At 40.0% G+C, this 13,054-nt stretch overlaps 1 protein-coding gene across 2 annotated transcripts in view; it reads left to right on the top strand.

Annotated features, from left to right (window-relative positions):
• The window catches only part of ARFGEF1 (ARF guanine nucleotide exchange factor 1), a 273,924-nt gene that overhangs the window by 124,886 nt on the left and 135,984 nt on the right, over positions 1-13,054 (top strand). For both annotated transcript variants that reach the window (XR_013277668.1, XM_077492840.1), the window contains exon 9: positions 2,537-2,667. Coding sequence is in view for 1 of the 2 variants with exons in the window: in XM_077492840.1 (XP_077348966.1) it covers positions 2,537-2,667 (131 nt within the window). In the remaining variant the exon portion in view is untranslated. The remainder of the gene's footprint in view (positions 1-2,536; positions 2,668-13,054) is intronic.

Here is a 13,054-nt window from a genome sequence, read left to right as displayed (position 1 = left end):
TTGGCGAGTCAAAAGTCCGTTGCAGCCCACACACGATCAAATAGTCTGACGGACTCAGTCCGTCGGACTTTGGATGTTGAAAAGTCCGCTCGTGTGTACGCGGCATTAGTGTAACCATGCCATTTTTGCATTATTTAAATCATTTTTGGTGTTACATTTTAAGAAAAGATCTCAAGTTTGTTTCGATAGTAATGTTATTTATACAGTGTCATGAAAAAGTATCCATACCCCTTGAAATTTTCCACATTTTGTTATGTTACAACCAAAAACTTAAATTTATTTTATTGGCTTTTTATGTGATAAACCAACACAAAGTGGCACATAATTGTGAAGTGGAAGGAAAATGATAAATGATTTTCAACGTTTTTTACAAATAAATATGTAAAAAGTGTAAAGTGTGGGGTGCATTCAGCCCCACTGAGTCAATAATTTGTAGAACCACCTTTTGCTGCAATTACAGCTGCAAGCCTTTTTGGGGATGTCTCTACCTGCTTTGCGCATCTAGAGAGTGACATTTTTGCCCTTTTCTTCTTTGCAAAATAGCTCAAGCTCTGTCAGATTGGATAGAGAGCATCTGTGAACAGCAATTTTCAAGTCTTGCCACAGATTCTCATTTGGATTTAGGTCTGGACTTTGACTGGACCATTCTAACATATGAATATGCTTTGATGTAAACCATTACATTGTAGCTCTGGCTGTATGTTTAGGGTTGTTATCCTGCTGGAAGGTAAACCTTCGCCCCAGTCTCAAGTCTTTTGCAGACCCTAATGCGGCGGACAATCCGACGGACTTTGCAGCTGAGGTCCGCCGGACTTTCAAGCGAACGGACTTGGCCACACACGATCACTCCAAAAGTCCAGGAGATTCGAATGTGATGACGTAGAATAAGGAAGTTCATAGCCAGTAGCCAATAACTGCCCTAACGTCGGTTTTAGTCCTGCGGACTAGCACACAGACGAACGGATTGTCCGCTAAAAGCCGAGTCCGGCGGACAATTTTGAAGCAAGTCTTATTTCTAAGTCTGCTGGACTTTTGGGAAGCAAAAGTCCGCTGGAGCCCACACATGATCGAATTGTCCGCCGGATAGTCCGATTCGTGTGTACGTGGCATAGCAGGTTTTCTTCTAAGATTGCCCTGTATTTGGCTCCATCCGCTTTCCCATCAACTCTGACCAGCTTCCCTGTCACTGCTGAAGAAAAATATCCCCACAACATGATGCTGCTACCATCAGGTTTAACAGTGGTTATGACGTGTTCAGCGTGATGTGTGGTATGTGTTTTCCGCCACACATAGTGTTTTGCTTTTAGGCCAAAAAGTTCAATTTTGGCCTCATTTGACCAAAGCACCTTCTTCCATGTGTTTTCTGTGTCCCCCACATGGCTTTTCGCAAACTGCAAACAGGACTCCTTATGGCTTTCAACAATGGCTTTCTTCTGGTCACTCTTCCATAAAGGCCAGATTTCTGGAGTACATGACTAATAGTTGTCCTGTGGACAGATTCTCCCAGCTGAGCTGTGGATCTCTGCAGCTCCTCCAGAGTTACCATGGGCCTCTTGGTTGCCTCTCTGAATGCTCTCCTTGCCCGGCCTGTCAGTTTAGGTGGACCATGTCTTGGTTGGTTTGCAGTTGTCATACGCTTTCCATTTTTGGATGATGGATTGAACAGTGCTCCGTGAGATGTTCAAAGCTTGGGATTTTTTTGTAATCTAACCCTGCTTTAAACTTCTCCTACTTTATCCCTGAGCTGTCTGATGTGTTCCTTGGCCGTCATGATGCTGTTTGTTCACTAAGGATTTTTAACGAACCTCAGAACAGCTACTGTATACTGAGATTAAATTATACACATGTGGACGCTATTTATTAGGTGACTTCTGAAGGCTATTGGTTCCACTAGAGTTTAGTTAGGAGTATCGGAGTAAAGGGGGCTGAATACAAATACACGCTACACGTTTAAGATATTCATTTGTAAAAAAAAAAAACATTGAAAACCATTCATCATTTTCCTTCCACTTTGTGTTGATCTATTACATAAAATCCCAATAAAATACACTTACGATTTTGGCTGTAACATGACAAAATGTGGAAAATTTCAAGGGGTATGAATACTTTTTCAAGGCACTTTATATAATTTTTATTCATGCTGCAAATATAACAATATGCCAGTACAGGCCGGATTTTTATGCCTGTTTTATTGAAGGAGAGTAAAGAAAGTGGCCAAATCAAGAATTTAACTTTCAACACGTTATATTAGCTGTGGACAGTTTAGCAATAATACAGGGCTTAGACCCAGTGGGTGGATGTTAAAAAGAGCCAAGAGGTGATGGGGAGTGTGTTGGCCAATGGAAGAAAATAGGGACCCACTTCACTGCAGTTATTAATGAGATGGAATGTGTTAATAAATGAGTTCCTATATAATTTGCTCAAACCACGATTCTTCGTACAAATTGAAATTCCATAAGCCATATTGCCTACAGGTAATGGTTATGATGGTAATGCCAGTAGTTAATTAGATAAGTCTTGTTTATTTTCATTTTAGGAATCTGGAATTACTTCAGGACCTTCTGGTGCTAAGTTCTCACATATCTTACAAAAGGATGCCTTCCTAGTCTTCAGGTCACTATGTAAATTATCTATGAAGCCGCTGTCTGATGGACCTCCAGACCCAAAGTAAGTGTTCTCTTACTAAATTTGCGTATCCACGATACTCTCTGAACCTGCTGTTTTAACTGTTTGCTATCCATTACTAAAGAGGATCTGTGATTATAATGTCTCTACTGCATCTGTCAGTTAGTTATGGCTATGAAACTTTTTTTCTTTGTGTTTTTTTTTTTTTTTTTGGCGCTTTAATCAATGTTAAACCCCAAACCAAAAATGTAATATATTACCAATATAGCTTACCAATCATTAGATATGGTGGCTGCATTAGTCTTTTCTTTTTAGGCTTTCTCTTGTTCCAGCTGTCACTTTTTTAGTTTTTTACTTTAACTGTAACATTTATTGAAGTAAATACATAGGATGTAAAGAAAAAAATGTACAATGTTTAAGATGTCAAAATACAAAGGCACAGAATTGGGAATATTAAAGTCCCCTAAATATTACAGGTAAATGAAGGCACACAACAACAAAATATACATATCGAACAATATGTTGTCATCAAATAGTTCTCCCAGGTGACATTGGGTAAAGATCATCTAAATCTTGCAAGGGACGCTGTTCATTTTATAAACCCACGTTTCAGATGCCTGTAGCCAGCGGTCACATATTTTGTTATATTTGGGGGGCACCCTTTATGAATATAGAGGAATTTCTTGTATGGTATGGTGTTGTATATCTCAACCTTCTAGGTCACAAACTCAGGGATGTAGCCGTCATCCATTGTTTTGAAATCACTTTTCATGTAGGAAAACTTTTGTAAATTTGTCAAGCTTGGGTCGGGAAATATCCCAAATAGACACTTTTTAGGATGAAGAGTTAAGGGGAGACCATGTTGTCATGGAGAAATGTAATGACCTGTATCCAGAAACCTTGAATGTCTGGACGTTTTCCAGATTTGGTGTTAAAATGTACCTGTGTCACAGGAGCACATAGGACATGTATTTGTTTTTTTGCTGTCGTAACAATCTAACCTAAGAGGGGTGAAGTAAGCACGGTGAAGGATATATAGTTGATTGAGATGATCTTCTAACTTGGGCGACACCGCCTCCAGTTAGCACTTTTTAAGCAGTTACAGGTTTTCTATTTTTTTTTTTCATTTTTTGGTAAAGGATTTACATAAATAACAGCTGATCATTGTAAGCAACCCCGTCTAATGGCTACATCTGCAGGACAGCTTGTTCTTAGTGACCGGATCACCAGGTGAAAATATGAGATAGTCTAAAAAAGAAAATGACAGCTAAAAAGATTTCTGGCAAAATAGGAATTTATTTGCCCTTTATTGAACAGATGCAATAAAATGTTTTTTTGTGGTATATTTAAGAAATCCCAATTGAGCTGGTAAGGCCTTGCTGTGATTTACATACAGCTTAAAGGATATGTGCACTTTGAAAATGAAATAAATGCACGCACCTTTTTGAAGGTAAAAAATGTATTTTACTTGGAGCCTGCAAAGCATTGCGCTCACGATCAGCAGATCATGGGTGTGCCATGCAGGACTCCTGCAAACTTGTCAGTGTATCTGTCTGCTCAAACTTCTTTTTCAATTTTGTTTTTATTATTATAAATGGTGACAGCGTGTGTGGGGGGGGGGGGGGGAGCAGAGGCAGCGTCTGCAGGAGTGGGAACATGTTAAATGTTCCACCCTAAAACGGGTGGCACATATAACATGTTCCCAAAGATGAACTTATTCTTTAACTAACAAGTCAAAGAGGCCTATTGTGTGGTGAACGTTGCACTTTAACTTTGCATCGTACAGGGATATATTAATAGGGATATTAACATTTTTATAATGCATGTTCAATTCTTTTGTAAGTCATTGACTCCCAAAGAAGTGACTAAGTAGTTGAGGATTCCACTAGGTGTGCATTTTTGCTTTTCACAACAATTTGTGGAATTGCATGGGATAAATGAAGGAGATGGGCACAGTTTAGCCAAACCTAGGCAAAGGATGCTTTCTTCTAGAAGTTTTATTATCAGTATAGCACCCTCTACCTAGTGTAGGTATTTGTTATTTGTAGTTTTTGTAGCACAGGTAAATTTAGGCAGGCCTAGCTAAAAGCTAGGCCTGTTTGTTTTGATCTCAGGGGCTGGGAGTGGCTTAGAGTAGGCTGATGACTCAAAGCTAGCTTCATCTTTTCATATACCCTCCCTTCTACTCATAGAGGCTTCAAGAAGGAAAGTGGGAAAGAAGGGTGGAGCTGTCAGGGTTGATGACCACTGCACTACACTAGCAAACATGTAGCAGGTCAGATTTTTGTCCCGTGTGTGGTTTGTTACGAGACGTCCAATCAACTGAATTTACCGCAGGTGGAATCCAAGTTATAGAAACATCTCAAGGATGATCAATGGAAACAGGATGTGCCTGAGCTCAATTTTGAGTGTCATGGCAAAGACTGTGAATACTTATGTACATGTGATGTTTATTTATAATAAATTTGCAAATATTTCAAACAAACTTCTTTCATGTTGTCATTATGGGGCATTGTTTGCAGAATTTTGAGGAAAAGAATGCATTTAATCCATTTTTGGAATAAGGCTATAACATAAAATGTGGAAAAAGTGAAACGCTGCGAATACTCTCCGGATGCACTGTACAGCATTCATTCACAGGACCTCAGCAGGAGAACTCGTAGTTCTCAATGGAACACAAGTGCAGCGACATGACCTCACTTGTAGTCCATTGACACTTCCTCCATCCCTGCAGTTAACGGTCTGTGCACAGTACAAAGCAGAGGTTGCAGGAATAGTCTTTAGAAACTAGAGCATTACACCTGTAACCCACTGATCATGGTTGCAATGCTTTCAAGGCTTCTGTCCAAAATAATAAATGCACGTTTTGTTTTGTTTTTTGTTTTTTATAATTTTTTTTTATTAATTAACATCAGTGCTTTTTTGGATTTTGCCTTTAACGGGTCTCACCTCTGCTCTCTTGCTGTTATCTTTCATATAAAGCAGTGGATTTAGATTTGAATCAGTGACGTTGTCATCCTGGAAAAGGTTAAACTAACCATCTGTTCCTAGTTTAAAAGGACAAATCAGACATGAATAATATTGTTATAGAAAGTGTCTGCTTTAATTAGGGCTCCTAGAATCCAAACTCTGAATGATTCAATGTTTACTAACCTTTGGTATATGGCTGTCAGCCTGGAATGTGATATAATATGTGTTTTCTTTGGGTTAGATATATAAAGATACAAATGGTCAAGTCCTCTTTTTTTTTTTTTTTTTTTTTTATCATTAGGTCTGTGTCTTCTAAATGCATTCCATAGGGTCGTACAGCTCATCCCAAGGCAGTGTGGGATACTTGCAGCTATTTTTAATTCATTGTACAGCTGCAAGGATTTGCTACCATTATAAGCTATATTTTATAACTGTTAATCATATCTGCTCCACGCATCTGAAATGCCTTCAATAGTTCCTATGACTGATTTGTTTTTCCTAGCTCTCTACCTATTTTCTGAGGATTTGCTACCCTGAAATAATGTTTTATGGATTATTGGCCAATACCCCTTTTTTTACGTCGTAGATGGTTGTACTCAAAAGTTTGCATATCCTGGCGGAAGTCATTATGTTTTGGCATTGATATTGAAAATATGACTGATCATGCCAAAAAATGGTCTTTTTTATTTAAAGATAGGGATCATATGAAACCATTTATTATCATATGATTGTTTGGCTCCTTTTTAAATCATAATTGAAACAGAAATGGCCCTGATCAAAAGTTTACACCCCCTTTTAAATGTTTTGCTTTTGTATAGACACAAAAAAGTGACACGCGTGTTAAAATGACGACAAAGGTTAACTACCCACATCTGTGGCTTTTTAAATTGCAATTAGTCTGTGTATAAATTGTTAATGCGTTTGTTAGCTCTCACGTGGATGCACTGAGCAGGCTATATACTGAGACATGGGGTGCAGAAATGAACTATCAAAAGACCTGCATAAGAAGATAAAATAACTTTATAAAGATGGAAAAGGGTATAAAAAGATATCCAAAGCCTTAAAATATGTCAGTCAGTACTATTCAATCACCTATTACAAAGTGGAAAATTCAGTGATCTCTTGATACCAAGCCGAGTTTAGGTACACCAAGAAAGATTGCAGCCACAACTGCCAGAGGAATTGTTTGGGTTACAAAGAAAAACCCACAAGTAACCTCGGGAGAAATGCAGGCTGCTCTGGAAAAAGATGGTGTGGTTGTTTTTAAAGAGCACAGTACGGCGATACTTGAACAAAAATATGTGCATGGGCCAGTTGGCAGAAAGAAGCCTTTACTGCGCCAATGCCACTAGGACCCCTTTCACACTGTGCCGCCCATAGCATCAGTGGTAAAATGAAGCTGTTTTTATCGGCATTTTGGGCGCTAGCGGGGCACTTTTAACCCCCGCTAGTGGCCGAGAAAAGGTTAAAAATGCCCGCAATGTGCCACAATAGCAGCGTTTTGCCGGCGGTATAGCCGTGCTGCCCCATTAATTTCAATGGGGAGCAGCGGTGGAGGAGCAGTAAACGCACTGCTCCTTCACTGCTCCAAAGCTGCTGCTGGCAGGACATTTCCTGACGCCCTGCCAGGAGCAGCTGTTTGAGGGCGGATTGCAGGCAATATTTTTAACGCTTGCAAAATGCCCTCAGTTTGAAAGGGGTCTAAAAAGCTAGATTACAATATGCCCAACAACACCTTGACATGCCTCTCGGCGCTTTTTTGTGGCATTGGCTGCTTTCCAGCAACTAGTCCATGCGGATCATTTTTGTTCTTGTATCGTTGTATTGTGCTCCTTGAAACAATCACACCATCTTTTTCCAGAGAAGCCTGTATTTCTCTTGAGGGAAACCTGTGAGTTTTTCTTTGTATATCGAACAATTCTTCTGGCAGTTGTGGCTGCAATCTTTCGTTTTGTACCTACCCTTGGCTTTGTATCAAGACATCTCCAAATTTTCCACTTCTTAATAAGTGATTGAACAGTACTTACTGGCAAATTTAAGACTTTGGATATCTTTTTATGTGCTTTTCCATCTTTATGAAGTTCCATTATCTTGTTACGCAGGTCTTTTGACAGGTTTTCTGCTTTCTATGGCTCAGTATATAGCCTGCTCAGTGCATCCACGTTACAGCTAAAAAAAAAACTCATTGACTAAGTGTACACAGATACTAATTGCAATTTAAGTGCCACAGATGTGGTAAATTAACCTTTAATTGCCATTTTAACCTGTGTGTGTCTCTACCAAGGAAAAAAATTCCAAGGCCTGTCAACTTTTGATCAAGGCCATTTGGATCATTTCTGTTAATAATAATTTAAAAAGGAGCCAAATTACTATATGATAATAAATGGCTTCATATGATCACTAGCCCTAAATAAAAGGGAGTTTTTTTGGGCATGATTAGTCATAGTTACATAATAGGTGAGGTTGAAAAAAGACACAAGTCCATGACATCCAACCTATGTGTGTGATTATATGTCAGTATTGCATTGTATATCCCTGTATGTTGCGGTCGTTCAGGTGCTTATCTAATAGTTTCATGAAACTATCAATGCCCCTCACTGAGACCACCACGTGTATAAGGGAATTGCACATCTTTGCCGCTCTTGCAGTAAAGAACCCTCTACGTAGTTTAAGGTTAAACCTCTTTTCTTCTAATTTTAATGAGTGGCTACGAGTCTTGTTAAATTCCCTTTTACGAAAACGTTTTATCCCTATTGTGGGGTCATCAGTATGGTATTTACAGTATATGTTGAAATCATATCCCCTCTCAAGCATCTCTTCTCCAGAGAGAATAAGTTCAGTGCTCGCAACCTTTCCTCATAACTAATATCCTCCAGACCCTTTATTAGCTTTGTTGCCCTTCTTTGTACTCGCTCCATTTCCAGTACATCCTTCCTGAGGACTGGTGCCCAGAACCGGACAGCATACTCCAGGTGCGGCCGGACCAGAGTCTTGTAGAGTGGCTTTTCTCCAATCAGCTGGTACCATTCCAGTCAGTAGACTGTCAGTAAAAATTAGGAACAATGGTCTGGCAATTACTTGAGTTCCCAAAGTACCCTCGGGTGCAAGCCATCTGGTCTCGGTGATTTATTAATGTTACGTTTCCCAAGTCTAATTTTAATTCTATCCTCTGTTAATCATGGAGGTGCTTCCCGTTATGTGTCATGAGGATAAACACTGCAGTTTTGGTTACTAAAGTCCCTGATTCCCTCATGATGATGTCCTTCCTCATTCTTTATGGGGCCAATATGGTCTGTCCTCCCTTTTTTACTGCATTCATAAAGAATTTCTTGGGATTTTTTTTTGAACTCCTCTTTCATATTTTTAATATCAATGCCAACATTTTGCAATTTCTGCCAGGGTATAAAAACTTTTGACCACAACTGTAAATGAGTGGTCTAGCATTTATTTTGCACAATTTTTAGTCTTCAAAGTACTCCTAACTAGTCTTTATTTTTTGTCTTCATCTATCTACTAATATTTCCTGCACCAAGGAAACCATGGCTATAAGCATCTTAAAGTATCATTCCAGTCCCCCAGATACTCCTTTTTTTTTTTTTTTTACTTTTTTTTTTATTAACACTTCCCCCATACTTGTTTAAACATATCTGGCAACATTTATATAATGTCCTATATGTAGTCCCTGTAGTTTGTGTTCAAATATTTGAAGACTAACCAGATCTTAAAAGCAGGCAGGTTCCATGTCATCTGTGGGCATCTGAAGCCCTCTTCTCGATTTCCGGGATTTGGTGCAGCTGGCTACCCGGCATTCACTTCCCGATCTCGCGCCTGCGCACTGAGCAGCTCTCTCTCTTCCCAACAGATTGCCATAACAATGGTGGTGTTGGCAGAAGTCCCCACCCCATTGCTATAGCAACCTCCCGTTCCTCCCATTCACGCCATTTCCAAGCTTTCGTCACTAGGCGATTCGCAAGAACTCCTGGGATACATGACACTACTATCCCAGGAGCCCTTGCAGATCACCTAGTGGCACAATCGCCTAGACAGGCCACAGCCAGAAGTGCTGCAGAAGAGAAGTAAAAAAAAATAATGTTATATATATATGAAATTAAAGAATAATTCCTCAATTAATCGTTTATTTTGATCGGTACTCACCTCTCCACCGGCTTCAGGGAGTTCCGTCAGATCTGGTGACGTCACGGACATCGCCGTCACTGGAGATCTGGTGACGTTGAAGTTCTGATTGAACGTAACGCGTATGGGGGAGGAGCTACGCATGACATATGCTGCACTATGGAACTAACACAATTGTCGGCTTTACATGCTGTGTTTTTTTTATCATCTTTATGTGAGTAGTTTGTGTTTGAACACATAAATGTAATCTTATACTTAAACGGTGAGCACTTCACGGTTTGATCTTTTCTTTATACCCATGATCTGGCGTCCTTGCTGAGATATAAAGAGACATGAGGGAAGTTTATGGTCCATGTTAATTATTTTGATACTCGCTTGCATGACCACCTGTTTGCACACGGGTCTTGCCATAAGGTGAGAGTGATTAGACCGGAGGTGGAGGGATTCGCACTACTGTGGAAAAAAATTACTTATGTCAGTGCTACAGTTTGAATTTAAAACGTATTTGTGTGAACTGTGAAGTTAAGTCATGGATTGTGGAAACTAGTGTCGAGTGATTTCTATATAGTTTTTACCACTGACTAATGCAGAGTTGCAATGCAAGGAGATCAGCTAAAAGTAGTTGGAACTGTATGTGCATTATATTTAATCGAAATTAGTTTGATTAATCGATTAAAATTTGTTTATTCACAGTAGAAACTGTTGAGATAATGTACCATTTTAAGAAAAAAATAGGTAATTTTCAAATTAATGGGCAGCAACATGTCTCAGAAAAGTTGGGACAGGGCAACAAAAAGTAAAAGTAAGTGGTACTTACAAGGAAGCGCCATTGGCTCCTGCGGCTGTCAAATCCTGTGACAAGGGAGAGGAGGCTGGGCTAAGCCATGTTGTGTGTCTATAGATGCAGGCAGTGAGGCTCGGGCACAAGCCTGCTGGTGGTACTCTACAGGAAGCAGCTTCTTATGGGGTTCCACTGAGAAGAGGAAGAGCCAAGAGGCATTGGTGGGGGACAAGAGAAGAGGAGCTCGGGTCTGCTCTGTACAAGACTATTGCACAGAGCAGGTAAGTATAATGTGTTTGAAATTTAAAAAAAGAAATGATATACAATTGCTTTACAGAAAAATAAAAACTGTATTCTGCTCCCCCAGCCCAGAAGAGGAGGATCATGGCTGCTCTGAGCAAAGTTTTTGCATAGAGCAAATAACTGTATCGTGTGTTTTTTAAAAAAATCCCTTTGGAATCACTTTGAATATATCATCTATAGTACATAATCTCAAGAGTCCAAGAATCTAGAGAAATCTGTGTGCAAGGGACAAGGCCACTATGCAATATTGAATGCCTATGATCTTCTGGCCCCCAGGCAGCACTACATTAAAAACAGGCATGATTTTGTGATGGATATCACTGCATGGGCTTAGGAATACTTACAGAAATCCCTGTCTGTGCACACAGTTTGCCATGCCATCCAAAAATACAAGTTAAAACTTTACCATGCAGAAGAAGTCGTCATATCTGAACATGATCCAGAAACCCTGTCATCTTCTCTGGGTCAAAGTGGTCTGCTGCAAAGTGTAAAACTGTTCTGCGGTAAGGTGAAACAAAATGTGACCACCTATTTTTGAAAACCATGGGTGCCAGGTCCTCTGGATTAAAGTGGTTGTATACTCAAATTTTTAACTTTTACCTACAGGAAAGCCTATAATAAGGCTTACCTGTAGGTAAAAAAAATATCTCCTAAACCTGTACGGTTTAGGAGATATTTCCCTTGGTATGCAGACAGCGGCGCATGCGCACAAGGGGATTCTCGGCCTGAAAATCCGGCAGTGGCCAACCGGCCGGAATGAAATCTCCCGCGCGCATGCGCGGGAGTGACGATATCGCGGCTCCGGCCACTCGCAGCGCCGGAGCCGCGATACCCGGAAGAAACGCAGAGGGAGCATGTCAACTCCCTCGGCGTGGATCGGGCCAGATGTCGGGGCCTCGTTCTAAGGTAAGTATTTCATAATGAGCTAGTATGCGGTGCATACTAGCTCATTATGCCTTTTGCTTTGCAGGTTTAAAAAAATAAATAAAACATTTGCGGGTTTACTACCGCTTTAAAGAGGAGAAGGGACCTTCTGGCTTGTTATCAGCACTCAGCCTAAAAGCCTGCATCTCTGCTGGTATGAGGACATATTGGTGCATATTGAATGGGTAGCTTGCACATCTGGGAAGGCACCATCAGTGCTAAAAGATTTATCTAGTTTTTACAGTGGCATATGCTCCCAATTTCAGGGAAGACCTTGCATATTTTAGCGGAACACTGCTAAACCTGACACCGCTTTTTTGACAACATGGCTTTGTAGTAGGAGAGTACATGTGCCTGTCTGCACTCCAGACATTTCACCATTTGAAATTATTTGGTGCATCTTGAAAAGAAAAATTCAACAAAGAAGACCTAGGACTGTCAAGCAATAAGAATCTTTTATCAGGCAAGAATGGGACAACATCACTCTTCCAAAACTTAAGCAACTGGCTTAAGTAACTGTTGTTAAAAGAAGAGGAGTACATGGCCCTGTCCCAATTTTTTTAAGATGTGTTGCTGCCATCAATTTCAAAATTACCTTATTTTTTCTTAACATGGTACGTTTTCTCAGTTAAAACATTTGATATGTTTTCTGTTTTCTATTGTGAATATAATATGGGTTTATGAGGTTTGCAAATCATTGCATTCTGTTTTGTATATAGATATTGCAACCAGCATTAACTTTTTCAGCTATTTGCGCTACAGTAACTTCTATTGGATCGAACTACATGGGTCAGGCTTCGCTCCTCACATGCATCAGTAAGCCTTGGCCGCCCATGACTCTTTCGCCGATGTTCCTTCTTTGGACCACTTTTGGTCAGTCCTGACCACTTCAGACTAGGAACATTCCCACAAGAGCTGCAATTTTTGGAGTTGCTCTGACCTGGTTTTCTAGCTGTTACAGTTTGGACCTTGTTAACATGTTTTATTGCTGCCTAATATATCCTACCCACTTTCAGATGCCATTGTAACGAGATAATCAATGTTGTTCCCTTTACCTGTCAGTGGTCCGTGTTCTGGCTGATCGTGTATATCTCATGGTTTCCCTGGATTTTACATAGATTGAAAAGATACAAGTCTATCTAGTTCAACCATAAAAATAAATAAAATATCCAATCCCATATACCCAATCCTATACCCACGGTTGATCCAGAGGAAGGTGAAAAAAAACCCAGCAGAGCATGATCCAATTTGCTACAGCAGGGGAAAAAATTTCTTCTGGATCCTGGAGAGGCAATCAGATTTTCCCTGGATCACCTT

This window comes from Lithobates pipiens, unplaced genomic scaffold (assembly GCF_037356315.1).
Source record: "Lithobates pipiens isolate NorthernLeopardFrog02 unplaced genomic scaffold, aLitPip1_a1.2 Scaffold_19, whole genome shotgun sequence".
Classification (NCBI taxonomy): domain Eukaryota; kingdom Metazoa; phylum Chordata; class Amphibia; order Anura; family Ranidae; genus Lithobates; species Lithobates pipiens.
The sequence above is the reverse complement of the archived record's forward strand: the minus strand, read 5'-3'. Positions and strand labels throughout refer to the sequence as shown.